Raw genomic sequence first — 21,722 nt, 5'->3', positions numbered from 1 at the left:
GCTGCAAACCAGTTTCTATCTACGGTTAAAATATTAAGTCAATTAATCTATCAGACTGACATAAAATTGATCATAATTTTGGTAATAAATTGCTCAAGTATTTTCTCGAGGAAAACTATGAACCGCTGGCTTCACTGAGACTGAGACTCTGTTTGTTTCATTATGAAATTATCCTTATACTTTTGTTTTTTTGGCTGCTTGTCAGACTAACTGGGAACTGATCACTTCCCATCACACCCTGGTTTTGTTTTTAACACTTTATACACTTAAATACAAAAGGCTGACTGATTAAACATTGAAAATAATCATCGGTACCAGCACTAATAAACACAAAATCAAATGCTGGTGTGTGTGTTTGTCACTGAAAATACATTCCTGAGTGGTTTATCATTTAACATGCATTCTTCTCAGTTCCTCCGTGTTTATCTGTTGTAAACAGATAACACCGGGACAGCAGGGGCCCACAGCACAGACAGAGGGTCTCGTGGCTGAAAGGTTGCAAGTTTGATTCCCACAAGACCTGGTGTGTCCAACAATCCTGAAGCAGAGCGAGACACCAAACACTTGGCTGGTTCACACTCCAAAAAGTAAGAAAAAACACTTTTCCACTGCACTGAAAGAGCATTAAAAAAAAACTTGATTTCTAGCTGCTGAGGGCGTTCCAGAAATCCAAAATGTTTTCAGCGTTTGGGTGGATAAATAACTCCGGTGCAAGGTCGGGCTTGCTGCTCTGGCTCGGTGTAATAGGCTGCGTTTCAACACACCCACTGTAGGTCACTCAGTCAAATCTGTGTTGCATCACGGGAAGGAATGTGTTTTCCACCGATCAGGGCTGCGGTTTCTCACAGGCCGCATTTAGCCAGGAAAAAAAAACAAAAAAAACACATACACACACACACACACACTCCCTGCTCTATCTCTGTTTCTACTGTATCCTGATTTCACAAAATGTGGTACAGAAACATTTTACCACCTTGATCAGGAGTAACGAGTGATGTGACAAGAAGACATATATCGCATATACCGATATCTATTCAATATCCTGACATGAAACTCAATATCATCTGGGATTTAGGGTATTGTAATATCGAGATATGGCATTAATGATGTGTTTTCATGGTTTTAAAGGCTGCATCACAGCAAAGAAAAACTTACTATTGAAAAAAAATATATATATGTATTAAATATTTTGTGAAAGCACCAGTAGTCATCGTTTCAATTTCAACACAGTACCGATACCAAAGGATTTGGTCTAAGACATCATGATATTTGATTTTGTCCATGTCACCCAGCATCTGAACTCACACGCCTGGCTCAATGTGTGTGTGGTCAAGTATTGATTAAACTGAAAACGAAAAAACGGAATTGAAAATGTGTATCATATGATACAAATGGCTTTAGAGGGTTATATTAAAAACATTTAAATTATTAGTACTTTTTTAGTATTTCTTTTTATTGCAGTGTTTTCAAACTGATCTGTATCGTGTTTGTATGCCTCCACCGACACAAACAGTATTTCGATCCTCTCTGTGTCCTGCACATACGGCAGAACTGTTATTTTTTCCTGCTACCCTATTATATTTTCTTGGGGAAAAAAAAAAAAAAAAAAAAAAAAAGGATTCCTTGGAAAAGCCAACACTTTGGTTGCAGTCAAAACAGCCTAAACTGGCTTTACATTGGTGAATGATGATATGATCTCTCTCTCTCTCTCTCTCTCTCTCACACACACACACACACACACACACACACACACACACACACACAGCGGATCAGACTGTAAACACCGGCTGCTCCACGCCTCCACAGCGCCCCGGTGTGGCCGCAGCGCGTCACTGCAGCAGCGCCTCTCAGCACACAGCAGTTCCTGTTCAGATTGTGAAAGTGAGACCGTCGAGCAGGACGGGACGGCTACAGGCTCACACACAGGGCTGACAGGGCTGAGACGAGCCTGTACTCGGTGTGATTTGATGTTTTTACCTCCATAAAAACTCAGTTTACGGACGGAAGCGGCTGGTGTTCAGGTGAGGAGGAGCTCAGCCAGCCGGCGGACTCTGACCCGCCTGATAAGGATGTGAATGTAGGAACAGCTGGAAAGTTAGCATGAACCGCAGCGCTGACACTAGACACTGGGACAGACACTAAAACACTGATAAACTAATAAAAAATACCACACATTACTGTCTTGTTTCGTGCTGAATCCACCCCGTGACTGTTCAGGAAGCGGACTTCTCCAAACAGTTAGCTAGCAGAGTTCGCCTGGCGCCTGGCGGCTAGCTGGGTTAGCCGCCGTTAGCCGACAATAAACACTAAATTAAAGAGCTCGTCCCTACCGGCTGTTTCCGGCGTCCGACAGCCAGACCCAGAGCCGCAGCACGACCCACACAAGCTGGCGTTTCCCCGACGGAGCTGCCATAAGAGGACGGTCACCACGGAGCCAGACCACAAGTGAGGGGCCGCCACACTCCCCGCCCCCCCGCAGCGCCCCGCACCGCCAAGCTGCCCCGCACCGGGCGCTCCGCTTCCGGCTGGCCTTTCAAAGTAAAACCCCGCCAGCCTATGAGATGGACAGGCCGATAGATAGGTGTGTAACGGTTCAGTACCTGTTAAGTATCCCGTTTTGGCCGGGATTTTCCCGTATTTTACCCTCCTTTCCCGGCCCCCTCCCGCATTAGTATTTTCCCGTAAATTTCCCGTATTTAACCTGCATTTATTAAAAATAATAATAATACCCCGGGGCGAGCCGCCCATTCCCAGTCTGAGTCAGACTGGTGTGATCGCTCCGTTCCGTGCCACAAAAATCTCCCGGATTTTACTACTCAAATGTTGACAGGTATGGGTTCAGTCTATATTTTTTTTTTGTATATTGTTTTGTACCATAGACATAATATACGACATAATATAATATATTATGTCTATGGTTTTGTACATCAAGGAGAAAGCAATTCCTGAATCCCAGTACCGGGCGTCGGGTTCTGTCACTTGGTCTCATGGTTTCACGCTAACTCTGAACCTCTGTCAGAGCGGGTTGTTCCACAGGTTTAGTTATTTTCTTCTGTTGTTTAAATTGTTCATATTTCTATTTTTTTCCCTATATTCCTTGTTTATAGTGTTTATGTTGCTTTTTGCTATTTATTATCTGTTTATAGGCTACTGTTTATAATGTAAATTATGCTTCATATTTTGCTATCCACTTTGCTGCTGTAATGCTTGAAATTTCCCAACTGTGGGACTAATAAAGGAATATCTTATCTTATCTTATCTTAAAAAAATACTACCGTTTCCAATATTCTCTGTATTTCGTCTAATTTGCAATGTTTTTTCATGAAGAGATCTGGGAGAACAAGATGAATTCAGCAAATACTCTTTCAATGGTCAAAGTCTATGTAGACCATTTAAAACAAACATAAACATATTTTCAGTATTTTTCAGGTTAGATGGCTCTCATGTACAGTGGATGTGTGTGTGAGACTGCACTTTGTACGGTGTGTTGTGTGTTGAATGGTTCATTTTTTTACAGTTCATTTTTGTACCCATAATAGATAGATAGATAGATAGATAGATAGATAGATAGATAGATTGATTGATAGACAGACAGATATAGACAGCCTTTATATAGGCCTAATGTACACACATATAGTGGCATACTGAGATGAACTGATACCTTAATCAAACTGACTGTCATGCAGGGCTGAACAGTTAATTGAAATATTATCAAAACTGCAGTATGACCAATGTCCAAATCGTAGGAACAGCAGTGATTTTTTTTTTTTTTTTTAAATAAATGTGAAATGTATGACAAAAATAAGCTGTAAGTATTGTGGTGCTACAGAGATTTCCTGGCCTGCAGATGTGAGAAATCACATTTGCTTAGTAGAGACACCAGCAAAAAAAATCACATCACCATCACTGCAATAGGTTTTTCATTGAAAATGAAAATTAGGACGTCAGGAATTATTTTTTAAGTGAAAGTAAAGAAAGGGGAGGAATCTAAAGTGTATTATAACAAAATACATATGACTCAACATTTCCTTCAAAATGTCTTTTTTTTTTTTTTAAATCAAAGTCAGTCATGCAAAGCCTCATATTTGCAAATATCCATGTATTTCACACTTAATTCTGAAGGCAACATTGTAACTTCCGGTCATGTGCCTAAACAGAGGCAGCTTGACACGGTGGCTTCTGTCATATGACCGCGCCTCATGACTCCTCACAGCTCATCTGTTTTAAAGTCATTTCACAGTAAATCTGATGTGTGAGAGGATGTGGGAATATAAGATCTGAGACATTTTATGGGAAAATCGTGTTTTCAGTCAGCAGATTTTGTTTTTTATGACTTTGTGTGACTCTTGAAGGATCTTAATTGATTGATTGGCGCATTGGCGCCGCACGAGGTGGCAGCCTGTTGCAGCAGCTGCAGAATTTCCCTGGTTGGGATCAATACAGTCTATCTATCTATCTATCTATCTGTCTATCTATCTATCTATCTATCTATCTAAACATTCAAAACCTATTTAAATGTAACTCGGAGCTGAAAGTAGAAATCTGTTGGGCCTTTATTTATTGAGTTTCCCATCATGACAAACAGATAAGATTTCAAGCATTATCAAACATGCCTAAACAAGTCCGGTTTTGTGCATTTATTTAAAAAAAAAAAAAAAAAAAAAAAAAAAAAAAACGAAAGAAAAAAGAGTTAAAATAAAGAAGTTTGCAGTGATTCACCCAAACTTCAGTTATGCAATCAGATAAACAGAGATTTGGTGAATAACCACTATTTTTCACTCAAAAAACAAATTTATGGTTTGATTTTACACAAATTTATAAAATAAATAAATAAATAAAGCATTTGGGTTTGAAATACGGCTGAACAATATTTGATTATCATAACATTATCTGTGTATATCTCAAAAGAAAACAACATGGATAATATCAAATTCAGGGTAGGTCAAAATGCTTTGTGAACTGCATTTTCTACTTACAGTTGGTGTTAGTATGCTGATTTTTATTTATTTATTTATTTATTTTTGGAAGAATGCTTAATTTTCACTGTTGCTACAATAAAATTACAAATAAGTGTGAACCCACAGTCATATTGTATATCATATTGCTATCAGGATATTTGACATAAACGTGTGGCGAGGAAGGCTGGAGGCCCGGAGCTGAACTGAAACCCATGCAGAACTTATGAGCCTTTTTGTGACGCCCCCTTTTGGCCAAGCGGTGCAAGAGGTTAGCCCCTCCCTCCTCAGCCTGCGACCAAAACTTCCCACCAACTTTAGTGGAAATCTGATCATCCGTTTGGACGTCATGCCGCTGTTCTGCAGGACGTGACTTAATGTTCATGAGCACAGAAGGAGAAGCGATTAGCAGGTTATATTTTACAGCATTTATTATCTTTTCTTTGGCGTTTCAGTCACAGTGAAGCAGGGCGGTGTCATTCTCTACAATAAAAAGAAACTATACATTGACTCAAATCTTCCACATCGTAAATAAAAACAGTAGTAAACAACTCTGGATCACATCAAACAATAAAAAGAAAAAAAAAATGAACTCATGGGATTACATCACTTCTCAGGCTACAATGGCAACATAACATAGGACTTGGACTGTCTAATAAAATAAAGGAGACAGCTGCAGTGCAAACAGTGAATGAGCTCAGGAGCCTCAGTTCACCTGCGTCGCTGCTCGGTCCACACACCTGTGCACGCTGCAGGGCCTGAGCACCTGAGCTCCCCAGGCCAGCGGTCATGTGACCTCCCCTTCCACGAGATCCGCCGTCCCTCCCATCAAGTTTCATCGAGCAAGTGTTTGAGCTCGTCTTTCCTCGGTGCTGGAGGAGTTCGGTGTTCCCATGAAGTTTGACGAGAAGCTCTGTAAAAATCTGTTTGGAGGAGGAGGTTTGGTTTGGCTGGGTTTGTTTCCTGGCTCGAGGTTCACGGTTCTCGCCTCAGCTGCTGCTCAGCTGCTCAGCAGGGGCAGACACCATCCTGGGATTTGGAGGAAACCTGGTAGGAGAGGAGAAGCCGCTCGTTGGCCGACCTCCGATACGAGCGGATCAGCTGACCCACCACCTTGATCAGCAGCAGGGAGGCCAAGGTGACGGTGATGATCAGCCACGTCCGCCTGCAGGGAGACACAGACGGGTTCACTTTAGTATTGGGACTCTATTTTTTACATGTCTGTTTCCAGCGTGGTCCCTTGACCTTTGACCTCCAGATGTGTGAATGAAAATGGGTGGAGGATTCAGGATTCAGAAAACTAAAATCGCAATAAATCGTAATATTGAATCACAATACTTACAGAATCAGCACCCAAGTATCGTGATAGCATGGAATCAGGAGACAAACATGTCGTCCCAGCCCTGGTAGGTGTTATATTAAATGCTATCAAACTGATGTGAGTTTAGAGCTGAAATGATTTGTCCACCAGTCAAGAAATTAAACAATCATAATTTAATGACTGATCACTGTTTTAGTCATTTATTTGGTAAAAACCAAACATTTTCTGATTCCAGCTTCATTAAGATGCTCATATTCTCCTCTTTTTCTCCGCTCATATCTTCATAAAATCAGCAATTTAGTTGTTTTTTTTTTTTTTTTTTTTTTTGGTTGCTGGTCAGATTAAGGAAGACATTTGAAGGCATTACTTTGATCACTTCCCATCTGACTTTGGCTTTATTCACACTTTTTAGACAAATGGTTAATCAATTAATAAAAAAAACAAAAAACCTGACTGTAATAAAAAATACATTTTTGTGATTGAGTTTGGCCTCGTTTGTGAAGGACTGTGTAACTTTGCTTTTCAAAATGACGTAACGTAAAGGTTACTATTATTATTTTACTTGTGGTCGCTTGGATTATTGATGGTCTGGGAGTTCGGGCTTAAAGGGGCAGTACACACTTTTTTTTCTTGCCCCGTATCACAAAATGAGCGTGACTCAGTGACTCAGCAGGAGGCCGGCGGGCGACTCGGTGAGGCAGAGGAGGAGTGGAAGAGGAAGAGGAGCTTCTGTCCATGCTGGTGTAATGCCTACAGGTCACCAGCAGAGGTCGCTACAGGAACGCATGACAGCTGATTGACTGGGGAAGCGGAGCGACAACTTGCTGCTCTATCAACAGACAGGTTACAGTAATGTTGACCTTTGACCTGTACACAAACACATGAGGTGTCCAGACTGCAGTCGTTATTGTTGTGTTCCTTGTAACCTTGGTAACCTTGGACCAATAACATTAATATATTCAACTTGTATTATCATACTCATGAATATTCAGCAGAATAAAAACTTGAGCTTGTATAAAGTGAATTTGAATAAATGATGAAGCTGCTGTTCTCTTGTCCTGAGGTTCCTTCAGCAGTTTGATGCCCCTTTAATGTTCAAAGGCGCTCATGCGTGTGTGTGTGTGTGTGTGTGTGCGCGCGTGTGTGTGTGTGTTAGGTGAAGATGCAGAGGTCGTCTGATTCGACCTTTGACACTCACTCTGTCAGGTGGGTCCTGTCTCTGTGCGCCTCGTCGCGTCTCCATGTCGGAAACATCCGTCTGCTCAGACAGCGTCCAGCTGCAGGCCGAACAACAACACAACATGTTGCCATGACAACACACACCGGCACAATGAAAACACTGAGACCTCGTGCCTTCAAAATCTTTACACACTCTCAGGAAGGGGCCTAATCGTATCTATATCTATCTATATATGAATGTGTGTGTGCTGCATATTACATGTGGGCAGTCTGGTGTGTGCTTGTGTGAGTGTGTGTGTGTGTGTGTGTGTGTGTGCACATGCATACATATACCTGTGCGTAATATCAAGCCGTTAGTGGTGCAGCTTCCTGTTATGGGGTCACATGGACACTGATCTTCACACTGACACTCCTCAGCACAGGACCGCCCGTAGAAACCCAGAGGACACACTGAGACACACACACACACACACACACACACACACAGACTGGTATTATTTCACCTGATATATCCTCTCTTGCTTCATCAGCACAGGACTCTTTCTCGTCTTGCCAGTAAATCAGAGAAAGCAGCCTATTTGCCGAGAAGAAAGAAAGAAAGAAAGAAAGAAAGAAAGAAAGAAAGAAAGAAAGAAAGAAAAGAAAGGACCGGTTTAAAGAATGATTACGTTTGTCGCAGCTTCTTCCTCTCCATCCGGCGTCACACACACAGCCGTCTGCGACAAAGACGACACACAGCAGCCGGTTATGGTTTCAGTGTCACTGGAATCAAACGGACTGATCAGGTTATCAGGTTATAGGGTTTAGTCCCACTGACCGACACACATCCTGCTCTGTTCAGCAGGTTAATCAAACTGTTCATTTATTTTCTCTTGTCAGTCACTGAGGTTTAGTCCTCATTTACAATGTCAACATTACAAAACATAGTTCAAGTGCTCATCACTGCCCCCGATGGACAAAAGACTGTACTGCACCTTTCACTCTTTTTCTCTGTCTCTCTGTCTCTCTCTCTCTCTCTCTCTCTCTCTCTCTCTCTGTAGGCTTTGATGGCCGCTCTGTTCCACTCTTTATTTCAGGACAACATAATCAGAGTCTAACAGCTGGACTGAGCACATTCATGCTCCACTGAGGATGAATCTTGTCAGTCTCTTCCTTCTGGCACAGAGATGTCAGAGATAAAAAGAAAAAAAAACCCATCTTTTCATAGTATTGTAAAGTCACTACAACGGCAAAGACCAAAGCATTCAAAAGAAATTAGGCCCATAAGCGCGTCTCATCTGGCTCCGGAGATGTTTTGGAGGGAAAGGGTGGAAAAAAAAAACATCTTTTTAAAGCAAAATATATATATATACTGAAATATTTGCATCCAGTTATTATTGACTGTGTGATAAGAAAACATGAGAGGTTTCTGTAGCTGTTGTGATCCAGCAGTCAGCTGCTGCTGCCAGAATATCAACATGAATACAACTGACGGCTCTGCTTGACCTTATGACCTTTCCTGTAGCGCCACTTTTCTACTAAAATGTCAAATTTGTTTGCCTCAGACGCCCTTTTGGGTCGAACCCTGTTCACCCTCACAGTTTGTCCTGACACACACACCCTCCCCCCGAGTCCCTCTTCGCCGCCTCGTCACTCACTGACTGTGCAGACGCCGTGGGCTCCACAGGTGTGTTGGCACAGCAGGGCGTCGCAGGCATCGCCCCGCCAGCCCGCCTGGCACCGGCAGCGCCCGTCCACACACTCGCCGTGCCCGCTGCAGTCCGCCGGCTGGCAGCGCCGCGGGTGGACGCACAGGACGGTGGAGACGGGCCGGGCACAGCGCCACCTATCGTCTGGTTTACTGGGGAGGAAGCAGGGGAGAGGGGCGTCAATAAGGAGATGAGATTAACAGCATCGCTCTCGTTGGAAACTAGCAGAGACACTTGTGTTGTGCTTGGCGCTGCTTTGCAGCAGGTGGAAGATCAGGCCCAATAACCCTTAACCCACAAACCCAGAGTGGGATTCAAAGTCCCTCTTTGTGTTTAATTGGCTCACCAGCGATCGGGGGGGTAGCTGGCCAATGAGCCGTTGATTACAAAGGTGGAAGACCCGCCTCCGTCCAGATTGACAGCATTAATCACGCCGTGCTCCTTCAGGAACTCTGCCACCTCCCACAGATTCATACTGCACAGACAGAAAACAGCAAGAGCAGGAGAGGAAACCAGTCAATTATAATTATTAATAATTAATAATTAATAATTATTAATATCCTGCAGTAAAGGTTGCTGGTTCAATCCTTGCAAGAGCCAGGATCCCAGTGGACCCAGGGCCTGTTTCACCACAGGGGCTTTGGTTCCTGAACCTCCAGAAGTTTCCTGCCTGAGGTTCGTCCGGGTCGAGTTTTACTGCTGAACAAGCCTGTCGCTTAAATGTTTGATGCAAGCAGTGCAAACATGTTACAGACGACTTGTTAAAGATGTGATAAGTAATAATGTAACTATATTAATGACTTCATCAAAGTAATGCTACTTATTATATTTGATTATTTTTGACTTCTTTTCTAACAAATGTTTTAAACAGGACAATAAAGCTGAAGAGTGAGTTTAAAGTGAGTTTACGCTCCTGCCCTTTATGGTGTTACACTCAAATTTGTCCCAGTGTGTTTGTCTGGGAATCTGCCAAAAGAAGACGTTCCTGCTTGGCAAAAAGATGCAAAGTAATAGGATGAATGTTATTTTCTACATATCAGCTTTTTACCAAAAATAAATATCACCCCCACTGTTTTCTGACACAAAGGAGAGCAACCACACAACTCATCAAAAAACAGGAAAAAAAACATGCTATGCCATCACCTGTGCTGTACCTGCTTCAGTTCACCTGGACAGGGGTACGCGGTAAACGTCTAAAATATGACAGGCTCTTGTTTGTGTCCTCTTTCTGTCTCTTACCCTCTCTCTTTGGTCTGTCCGTCACTGTGGAACAGAACGAGCCTGCCCTCGGCGTCGTGGCCCACCGCCGTCCTGGCCGACAGCACGTTCACAAAATAGTGGAATCCCTCTGTCAGAGTAGAGGTCAAGTCACTTTTATTGATTTCTGACACAAATTTAAAAACCACAGGAGTGAGACCCCAAGTGCTTTACGATCACGGCAGAGGTGTTTACAGCACAAATTTACAGGATTAAAAGAGTAATACATAAAAGCCGAGACTAAGTGAGACTAAGAGACTAAGACTCAGTGAGATTATGTTAGAGATAAACTGAGACTGAACTTGACATGGGGCGACCTCAGACTGAACTAAAAGCAAGAGGGAAAAAAATGTGTCTTTAAGTTTGATTTAAAAGTGTCAGTGGTGGGACGGGACCTAATCTGGGACAGACAGGACTCAATCTGGGACGTATGGAACTTAATCTGGGATGGGAGGTTGTTTCAGAGCCTGGGAGCAGCAACAGAAAAAGGATGTGAGGAGCTGTAGTGAGGATGACCTTTGGGCGGATTATGGAATTAGCAGATTGGTCATGTATTGTGGAGCTAATCCATGTAGGGCCTTAAAAACCAATACTGAACTTTTAAATTGAATTCTGTGTTTCGTTGGTAATCACTGCAAGTGAGCCAGGACCGGAGTGATGCACTGTCTTTTTTCTTTGTGCAAGTCCAGCAGCTGCATTTTGAATCAGCTGAGGACGAGAAAGTAGAATAAAAAGAAGAGTTTTACCTTCAGTCTTCAATTAAAATAATCTGTCTCAAATAGGAGTGCCTCGCTTTTTGGAATTGGTCATCCTCGACATGGCAAGCCTTGACAATAGTGTGTGTCTAGATATGAACACTGGTTGTCGTGATTATTCAAATTAACAGTCTGTTTGTCATTAACTGTCAATGAATAATTTCTGGGTTTGATCACATGGCTGATGGCTTGCATGCACTGAGAGAAAAATGCTGCAGGTTGTCGAGTGCTGCAGTTTCGTCGGGGCGTGTGGGGTAACGAGATGATGTCTGAGATCTAAGAACATATTTTTAAGGGATTAAATGATGCATGAGCCCAGCTGAGCTAAAAACAGCTGTGGCTGAATTTATTCATAACTTGTGTCTGCGCTGCTTTGTCCTGCTTTGCCTCTGCATCCCGTCTCGCTGCTGCTTTGGTCTCCAGATGATGCAGATGAACCTAAAACGTACCCATCTCATTGGTCTTGTCGCACTCGGCCTCCATGCTCTGATTGATGTAGACCTGGCCGTCCCGCAGCAGCCACACCACGCCGCTGATGAGCTGGACGAACGGGTTGGACTGGTCCAAAACGTCCTCCTGCGACAGATACCTGAGACACACACACATCACGACACACACATCACATCTGCAAACCCTGAGACTCGCAGGATCAGCGTCTTCCATCAGATCACCTCTTAAAACCCATTTAACAGACTCGCTTTAATGTGATGTCATCTATTTATCCATATTTACATTTTCTATATTTTTGCTGACTTTTTTGCCGTCTTTCTATTTCCTTTGCCGTCTTTATATTTCATCATTCGTCTGTCTCTACTGTGTTTTTGTGTCTTTTGTCCTCTTGTTTTAGCTTCATCTTAACTTTATAATAATTGTGTCTTGTTTAATGATTGCTATCCTGCTGAGTTTACTTTAATTTTCCCCTGAAGCAATATAACCATGGTTCAGCAAACACTTTCTGGCTCCAGAAAAACACAGTTAACATGGTTATTTTTTTTTTTAATTGAAAGGATTATCTCAGCATAAACATTACTTTGCTTGTTTGTATTGTTTTGTTGGAAAAAAGAAAAAAAAATGACACTGTGATCAGCTAGGATGCCTGTTTAGTCCCAACCAACCACACTCCAAAGAGATTTAATTTACTTTCATAAAGGACTAAAGAAACCAGAAAATATTGATATTTTAGAAGCTGGAATCTGAAAATTTGGAAATCTTCTTAAAAATGATTCATAACGATCAATCGATTATCAAAATAGTTAGTGATTTATTTAATATTTGGCAGCGAATCATTTCCTTGCTGATTTGCTGCAGGTGTGCTGGTATTACAGGGGAGCGGCTCGGCTGGTTCAGCCTGTAAAGCGGCTCAGACGACTGGAGGCTGACGCTCATGTCGCTCCTGCTCCGCTTCAGGCGTTTTCCTCTCAGCTGCCTGCCTCTGTCTTCTCTCTCTGAGGGGGAGAAACGCCGCTAAAAGCAGCGGGTTGGCCTGATATACAGAGGGGCAAAACACAGCTGAGGATGATGATGATGATGATGATGAGGTTTGAACTCTGCAGCCAAAAACACAGTCCTGTATTTAAATCTCCTTGTCATGATGGTCAGCTGATTAAAAAAAAAAAAAAAAAAAAAAATTAAATAGCTGCTCATGTTTTTCTGAAAAGTTTTCACTTGTTTCAACCGAGTTTCAAATAATTTCTGGTGGCAGGAGTTTTTAGGCTGCTTCCCATTGGATTCCATGCATTGAAAAAAAAAGGTGACAGCAGAGGCCAAGACCTCAGTCCTGTCAATTAAGAGCTTTCACATTTTATTCACATCCTTTTTTTTAGACTATGACCAAAATGATTTTAATTTCTGAACAGAACGTTTGAGAAATAATTAAAATACAAATTAAGAAAAACAAAATAATGTAGAAATAACTTGAAATAACATGAAATTAGTGCATATATACAAGCACTGCTGATTTTTAAAAGCATGCTTTACTAATGTTACTGGTGTGGATGTTGTATTACCCTTGCAACACCCACATACAGTGGCTCGGCATGGTTCAGGAGGTGGATTATGGTTCAATCCCCAGCTCGTCAAAGTGTCGTTGAGCAAGACACTGAATCCATGAATAATCAGGAATGTGCGTGTCAATATGAGGCATGAGGAATGGGCGGTAGATTAGAAAAGCGTTATAAAATGCCGTCCATTTAGCTTTCACAAAGCCACAACACACCAGAATGCCAAGTGTGGTAAGCAATTATCTACATATTGTCAATGTTACATGTATCTCAAAAAAGATGGTTTTACCACAATCAGACTTTTCTGTATTTTCACAAATAGATAAATTAGAGTTTAGGCTTTTCTTGTTCATCTAGCTCAGGTGAAGCAAGTTTATGTATAGAGATAAAACAGAGAAATCAACCTTTTCTCTGTCTTCACAAACAGAAAATAAGGTTTCACAAATCAGACGCAGGGATTTAAAGAGTCTTTGAGCTCTTATTGTTAATCTAGTCCACATCTGATGAGTCTAAGTCCAGCAGTTTTTGATCTCGGTTTTCTCTGTTTTCACCAATCACCAAAAGGATTCAAAAATCTCAAAGGTGGTTTCAAAGAGTCTTTGGAGTCGTGCAGGATGATGTCACTGTTTAAGATGCTCTGTTTTACAGGAAGTGGAGGTCATGTGAGGTCATTTCATGGGGACGTTAAAGGTGCTGTGCAGGTGAACCCGCCTTGCCTTACCCGAACACCAGCGTGCCGTCCCTCCTGATGCCAAACTGGGCGTTCTGCACCCCCCCGCTGTCCCTCACCACCCTGCCGTCGCTCACCACGTTGCCCAGACACTCGCCGCTCCTGGTGTTGAAGAAGCCGGCGTTCTGGGCGTACAGGCAGCCGGCGGCCCGGGCCGTCTCCTCCACCAGAGCCCTGTAGTTCATCCCACAGCCGCCCGGCCCGCCCGGCTCCAGCACCGACACCGTCCTCAGGGGGTCGTGGACCACTGTCATGTGACCTGCGGACACACGGGGACAGGTGTCAGGACGGCTTGATGACACCTGACTGAACCATCGCAGCTGCAGGTCCAACATCTGCAACTGGATCTGTGGACATCACTGAAACTGCAGAGATATGTTGTTGCACGTTTGTGACGTGAAATTCTCTTGTCATGTACAGTCAGTGAAGACGAATTTCCCCTCGGGGACCAATAAATCAAATCAATCAATCAATCAGATACACAGACTGCACCGCAGACAAATCTATCAGCCGTTTGTTAGAGAGGTTGATGAATCATTCAAGTGTAAAAAGTGTGAAATTAAAGCCAAAGTCTCATGGGAAGTGATCAGAGTCCAAAGTGATGTCTTCCTGAGTTTGAGCCAAAAAACTCAAAATATTAATTTTATAAAGACATGAAGAGAGAGAGAGAAGATTAAAATGGATAAAATAATTTATCAGATACCAACAATTTAATCTATTAATCTTCTTTCGTTCAACTTATTGATAAATGGATCACTTAAGCTTGGCAATAAGGCAAATGTGGTTGTCAGTTCACTTTAGAAACCCTTATTTTTCAGGAATCAAAGTCTCTCAGTTTAGTTTAAGATTATGACATTGCAACATTATTCATCTATTATCCCTTCATCTTATAATCAAGGCAACATGCCAAACTCTCTGCAATATAAGAAGATCATTTTAGTTCACAAACACACTTTGGATGCTTAATTGTTTGGAAACTACATGGGTTGAACTGCCTGCAGCTTCATGCATCATGATACCCAAAACTAATCCAAAATAAGGTTTACCAGCTGGACTGCCTAAAAATTAAAATTGTACGCATTTCATATGAGGTCCTACTGTACGACTGCATTGGTTCAGTTATTTCACATGCTGAATGAGGACATTAATTCAGAATTAATGTAGGCAAATGATGTTGTTCTTGTTTTTTTTAGGTATCACAGCTTTGCTTAGCATCACCTCCTGCAAAGGGTGATCTAAGGTCAGCAGCAGCAGGTGTGTGTGTCCGAGCTCACAGGCGGCACTTTATCTGTCAAAATGTCTCTGCACCGAGACAAACTGCTGCCTGCTTCCTGTGCGGGACGTATAAACTGCATTCGTGTGTGTGTGTTGTTTCCAGCTCCATCACTGACCGTACACCTTTCTGGAGCCGCCCGCGACGTCCGACACAAACACCGAGGACTCGGCCGCCGGCAGCCCCGTGTGGTTGCTGGCGGGCCAGGTCTCATGGGTGACGTTGCCGTGGGCGACGGGCTGGCAGTCCCGGACGTGGCGGTGGGAGTGGGAGGGGCCGTGGCTGCTGGCGTACGGCAGCAGGAGGTCGTCGTCCTCAGAGGCTCTGCACAGGAAAAGGTCAAACACAAAAGGAGTGTGATGATTTTGAACCAAACTTTCAAACTGCTCTCAGAATCATACATGTTCTTAGTGAACCCTGATGTTCTCTCTCACCAAATTTCTTGCATTTTTTTTTTTAATAATGCAAAATCACAGTGACCACATTGGTAATTCAGTCATGGCAGGCCCAGTAACTGACTGGCAAACTGTAAATTTCTTTTGGTGTTATTTAAAGATTTTGGTTGATGATTTATGAAGTCGCCTTTCCCTTAGTAACTGTGCGTTGCCCACTGCTCTTTTCAGCTTCCAGATTTCCAGACATTTGCAGGAGCCCTTTAGCAGTTTATTACGCTCAACAGGAAATTCTTTCTCACAGCCGCCTGCCAACAAATTCACAGCCCGAGGATCAAGGCTCACACCTACTTTGCACTCAAGCCAGCCTTTTTAACACTGAAACTAATGTAGAGTTACTGTCCAGCTAAACTCTTGCATCAATATGCAGTTTGTCTCACTCAAAATCAGGAGCTGGCCATTAAAGAGAGAGAGAGAGAGAGAGAGAGAGAGAGAGAGAGAGAGAGAGAGAGAGAGCATACAAACACGAGACAGATCAGTTTGAAAACACCGCAATAAAAAGAAATACTAAAAAAGTACTAATAATTTAAATGTTTTTAATTTAACCCTATAAAGCCATTTGTATCATATATGATACACATTTTCAATTCCGTTTTTCGTTTTCAGTTTAATCAATACTTGACCAAAATACTGTTGTATACCTTTGAACACTTCCCCTGTTCACCCTGGACCATACCATTGGCACTTCAAGTACATATCATATATCATACACCAGAAAGGTCATGTAATAACATATTTTTTAAATTTATATATATATATATATATATACACTACTCCCAAAAAGTTAGGGATATTCGGCTTTCGGGTGAAATTTCAGGATGAACCTAAAATGCATTCTAACCTTTACAGGTGAACTTAATGTGACCTTCTGTAAACTTTTGAATGCACATGTCCAACTGTTCAATGTTTCAGTACTTTTTGCACAAGTTGCTGTTCTCTAACAAGGAGTTTAACGGCAAAATTCACATCAGGTGTTTGATGCTCCAGCTCATGGAGGTCGTATCATTAGGGAACGGCTGCTGGAGACTGGGGTACCTCAGATGGAGTGGCCTGCACTTTCTCAGACCTGAATCCCATAGAAAACCTATGGGATCAGCTGAGTCGCCGTGTAGAGGCTCGGAGCTCTGTACCCCAGAACCTCAATGTCCTGAGGGCCGCCCTTCAAGAAGAGTGGGATGCCATGCCTCAGCAGACAATAAGTCGACTTGTGAACAGCATGAGACGTCGTTGTCAAGCTGTAATTGATGCTCAAGGGCACATGACAAGTTATTGACACTGACATTTTTTGTTGTGGTATATCCACCACTGTTGTTGGCTTTTGTTTCAAGAAATTGTTTGAGATGAGGAAATCACCAGTGCATGCTTCTACTTAAATGCCCTACTTTCATGATATAATATCACTGTAGCATGAACATTTTACATTTTCCATAAATTTCACCCAAAAGCCAAATATCCCTAACTTTTTGTGAGTAGTGTATATATATAAAAAATTCCATTTTTTTTAAAACTGAACCCTTTATTTAGGCCTAACAATACATATATATATATATATATATATATATATATACATATGTATATGTATAGCTCGCACCAGCGAGCTTCCCAGCCATGGTCACTTTGGCCTGTAGGGTCTTGTAGCTGGAGGCCGTGCAGCTCCCAACCTAAGCATCACGATGCAGCAGGTCAGGAAGCTCCTCGGTGATGCCGCAGTAGAGGGAGCACATTGTTGTTGCCGGGACTTCTGCTGTTTTTCAGCTTCCAGAGGAGGTTCTTGGCCAGCGATGCCAGTGTTATCAGGTCCTCGTGATGTGCACACCCACAAATTTGGTGCTGCTCACCCGCTCCACAGCAGTACCGCTGGTGGTCAGCAGGTGGTGTCGGGTGTAAGCTCTCTGGAAGTCAATATCCCTGTTGTTTTCCTTACATTCAGGGAAGGATTGCTTTCTTTGCACCATGTGGCCAGTCAGGTCGCCTCGTTCCTGTATTTTGATTCGTCAGTGTTGGTGATGAGACCCACCAGAGTCGTGTCATCAGCAAATATGATGAGGTGGTTGGAGCCGTGGTTTGGTGCACAGTTGTGGGTCAGCAGGGCGAAGAGCACAGGACTGAGCATGCCAGCTGCTGAGGGAGGATGGTGTTGAATGTAAAACTGAAATCTATACACAGCATGCTCACATAACAGCCTTTCATGTCCAGGCGGGTGGGCATGATGTGCAAACTGAGAGGGGTCCAGGATGGGAGGAGGGATGGGGTTTCTGTGGTGCATGACTTGTTTCTCAAAGCGTGAAGTGGTGACGGGGTGGTAGGCACTACGGCAGGATGATGGTGGTGGTAGGAGGAGGTGTAGAAGATCTCCATGAGGACATCCCTCAGCTCGTCTGCACAGTCTTTCAACACACGACCGGGTGTGCTGTCTAACCAATGCCTGCAAGGCTTGATTGGTTAGTCATAATTTTGTGGCGTTCGGAGGGGTGTGGTGTCTTCTGTGTAGGCTTGTGGTTTAGTGCTTCAAAGCATGACAAGACGTTGTTGAGTCGGTTGAGCAGAGGGACGGCAGCCTTGTGTGCTCCTTTTTGATTCATGCAGATAAGGTCCAGTGTATTACTTCCTTTGTTGGAAAATCAGTGTGCAGGTGTAGTTTTGGTAAGACTGACTTTAGGTCAGCGTGGTTGAAATTCCCAGCAAGGATGAGAAATCCATCTGGTTTCAAAGAGGCTTCAGGCTCTTACTGTTAATCTAGTAAAGATTTGATGAGTGTAATTTTAGCAGTTTTTGATCCACATACAGAGAATCAGTCAAGAAATATTTTTCCTTACGTTTCCACTTAAATTACAAATCAAAAAACTGCAAATCGGAAGCCAACTTCAGCTTCGTGTTAAGTGCAATACTTCAGCAAAAATATACAATAGTAAGATTGTGGATTTAAAAATAAAAAATAATTATCAAAAACTACAGAGTATGCACCATGAGCAAATATAGTCAGTAAGACTACCTTGGCGTTGGGCATGAGCTAGCTGATATAGAAAACCAATCTTACCTTACTTGTGTGGTCTCTGAATGCCAAACCCAGAGCCAAAGCACGACCAGCGCCAAGTGGCACTTTGCTGGGGACGTTGCCATGGCAACAGCAGCTCGGTGGCGGCGTCAGCTCTGTCGTCTCACAGCCAGAAAGCCCCGGGTCCGTGGTGTCAGTCCGCTCCTCGTGGGGACTGGATGTCCTCTCTGTGCGTCGGCCCGGTTTTCTTCTGGAGCTCCACATTCCTGCCACATTCCAGGTGACAGGTGTGTTACAGACTCCAACTGCCTGCAGGTGAGTACAGTTTGTGAATGTGGACTTTCTACTCCAGGTCACCTTACCTGACTTACCTTGTCTGACCATATCTTACCTGACGGCCACCCGGTGCTGTTTTTGGCTGGATCGCAGAGCGGAGCCAGCCAGACTCTTAGGCCTGTACGTGAGAGAAGGAAGGACTGAAGCTGCTGCTCTTTCCAGATGAGTCAGTGAACTGCACCTAATTCCACATTTTTCAGAGACAGAGAGAGAGAAAGAGAGAGAGAGAGTGTAACCGGCACTGAGAATTACCCTTCTGATGGTGAACAGCCAAGCTCCTGCACGTCCATGATTTTACACGACTCAGAGACCGACTCAAAATGATTGCTTCACACGAACAATATTAGTGCAACTGAGAGATTCATTCATTCATCTTCTAAACCGCTTATCCTCACAAGGGTCGTGGGGGGTTGCTGGAGCCTATCCCAGCGCTCATTGGGCGGAGGGCAAGGAAACACCCTGGACAGGTCGCCAATGCATCGCAGGGCACTGAGAGATTCACTGAAAACAAATATTTTTACACGGTTCTGTTATCGACACAACTTTCAGAAGTCTTGCATTTATGCGTGACACAACCTCATCCTCTTTACCCACTCAGAGACGAACCTGCTGTGTGTGTGTGTGTGTGTGTGGACAAAAGGGTGCAAGACTAGATGAAGGTGTTAGTAATCAGTAAGACAGACAAAAAAAAAAAACAGATGCAGGTCAAAACATGTACAAATGTAGCCGTGATCCAACCATAAAGCAGGTTGTGACCTCCAACAATCACAAAGTCTGCCTACTATCACCTGAAAAATATATCAAAGATTAAAGGACTTATGTCACAGCAGGATCTGGAAAAACGAATCCATGCACTTATCTTCAGCAGACTGGACTACTGTAACAGTGTCTTTACAGGTCTCCCTCAAAAAGTCCTTCAGAGAGCTGCAGCTGATTCAGAACGCTGCTGCTCGAGTCCTCGCCAAGACCAAAAAAGTGCATCATATTACTGCTTTCTGTCCCCAGAGACAAAACTGAACATGGAGAAGCAGCTTTTTTAGTTTTTATGCTCCTCGTATCTGGAACAAACTCCCAGAAAACTGCAGATCTGCTCCAACTCTCAGCTCTTTCAAATCAAGACTGAAGACTTTTCTATTTGCTACTGTCTTTTATTAAATCTTGGATCAATATCTCATACTGCACTGTAACTTTTATTCTCTTGTTTTATCTATTCTATTTGTTTGCATTATTTTTACATATTGTTTTAGTTCCTGTTTTAATGCTTTCTGTCGTTTTTACATTTTGTGTTTTTAATTTCTGTTTTAATGCTTCTTGCACTCTTATGTAAAGCACTTTGAATTGCATTGTGTATGAAATGTGCTATACAGATAAATTTGGCTTGCCTTGCCTCCCCCTGGGAAGGACTCTGGTCCACCAGGGCTGCCGTGTCATTTCCAAGCCTTTTAACCCTTTGCAACCAATTACTAATGTACTTTCACCAAAGAAAAAACCTTTTAACGTAGCATATAATTTGGGGATGAATTAATATGAGCACTCAAACAAGTGCAAAATAGATTCTGATTCAGTATAACAAAAAGGCATATTTACCATCCTTATAGAAAAACAGCAACTTTGATAAAAGTTTATAACAAGGGTAAACAGTGTCTTTAAAATGCATACCAGCTGAATTTAATACACTGAGACCACATGACCTCCGATGCTGTATTTACTTACACTGCATGTAATGCTGATATCACTGATTTATCATATATTTATAGCTGATTCCCAGTCATGTCGACATCGCAGTCTCAATAAGCATCAGCACCAACGCAAACTCATGCTTGCTGACAAACTGACATACACTCAAACTAAACACAATTTTCCTGTATATTTGTTTTATTTCCTTTGACTTAGTCTTGTAAGAACACAGCGTCGTTTTGGTTCGTTTTTGTTAATTCTCTAAAGCCGAGCCGTTGTTTTTATTTCAGTTGACAAAAATGTTTTTTTCATACCTAGTTTGTGACACCTAGGTTGGCGGGTAGGATTGAAGAAGTAGAGTGAAACGACATGACCCACTACCATCAGGGAGAAGGTACCAGAGTCTCCGTGCTCCGTGCTTTAAAGTCACTATTTAATTGTTTTTTTATATTTAACTTTTTTTGCACTGTTTGCACCATGGATAAGGTCAGAATGAAGCGTTTTTTGTTTTTGTTTTTTGGATTCTCTGTATGTCTGGCTACGACTTTTATGATTCCCTTTGCAAGGTTGGATCAACCACACACTGAATAGCCTACACTGTTGCTTGCTGTATATCATGCCTGCAGTTGATGACCTTATCAAAATATACTTTGCAATCGGCTTTAGTAACAAGGAAATCCTGGTGATTTTAGCCCAGAATCACAATATTATCATCGGCATCCGGACTTTGAAGAGACATTGCCGTGACTTGGGCCTATTCAGAAGAAAACAACACACTGATTTGGATGAGGTGATCGCTTTTGTGTATCAGGAACTACAACGCAATGGACAGATGCAAGGATATTGCTGCTTACATTAGGGTGTGAAGCCAATCAAATGCGTGAGTCTCACGGCCAATGCGTGAGAGTTGGCAGCTCTGCCATCTGAATTTCACGCAGATGTAAAATCTGCTAAAATCACCAGGATTTCCTTGTAAATATAAGCATAAAAGTATATATATTTTCCGAGTTTTTTTCTTGTAAATTTGCGACTTTATAAAGTCAGAATTTTCGAGTTTTTTTCTGGCAAATTTGTGAGTTTATAATCTCAGAATTTCCGACTTTT

General features: G+C 42.6%; 2 protein-coding genes across 4 annotated transcripts in view; both read right to left on the bottom strand.

Moving 5' to 3' along the window:
* The window catches only part of LOC115373573 (N-acetylglucosamine-1-phosphodiester alpha-N-acetylglucosaminidase-like), a 39,046-nt gene extending 36,563 nt beyond the window's left edge, over positions 1 to 2,483 (bottom strand). Inside the window, exon 1 of one of the 3 annotated variants that reach the window (XM_030072048.1) lies at positions 2,331 to 2,483. In XM_030072048.1, the coding sequence (XP_029927908.1) occupies positions 2,331 to 2,413 (83 nt within the window). In that variant the 5' untranslated portion in view covers positions 2,414 to 2,483. Of the gene's footprint in view, positions 1 to 2,173; positions 2,297 to 2,330 lie in introns of those variants that run through there. The other 2 variants (XM_030072049.1, XM_030072050.1) reach the window with 2 other exon arrangements.
* A 3,480-nt stretch (positions 2,484 to 5,963) lies between these two features.
* LOC115374333 (N-acetylglucosamine-1-phosphodiester alpha-N-acetylglucosaminidase-like) lies at positions 5,964 to 18,869 on the bottom strand. Its single transcript, XM_030073190.1, has 12 exons — positions 18,653 to 18,869; positions 17,880 to 17,988; positions 15,277 to 15,482; positions 13,877 to 14,144; positions 11,605 to 11,744; positions 10,383 to 10,491; positions 9,490 to 9,618; positions 9,093 to 9,295; positions 8,124 to 8,171; positions 7,789 to 7,905; positions 7,475 to 7,553; positions 5,964 to 6,120 (listed from the first exon to the last, which is right to left on the bottom strand). The coding sequence occupies exons 1-12, from the start codon at positions 18,867 to 18,869 to the stop codon at positions 5,964 to 5,966; spliced, it is 1,782 nt and encodes a 593-aa protein (XP_029929050.1).
* Positions 18,870 to 21,722: the final 2,853 nt, after the last annotated feature.

This window comes from Myripristis murdjan, chromosome 16 (genome assembly GCF_902150065.1).
Source record: "Myripristis murdjan chromosome 16, fMyrMur1.1, whole genome shotgun sequence".
NCBI classification, from domain to species: domain Eukaryota; kingdom Metazoa; phylum Chordata; class Actinopteri; order Holocentriformes; family Holocentridae; genus Myripristis; species Myripristis murdjan.
Note: the sequence above shows the minus strand (reverse complement) of the source record. Positions and strands in the feature narration are given on the sequence as shown.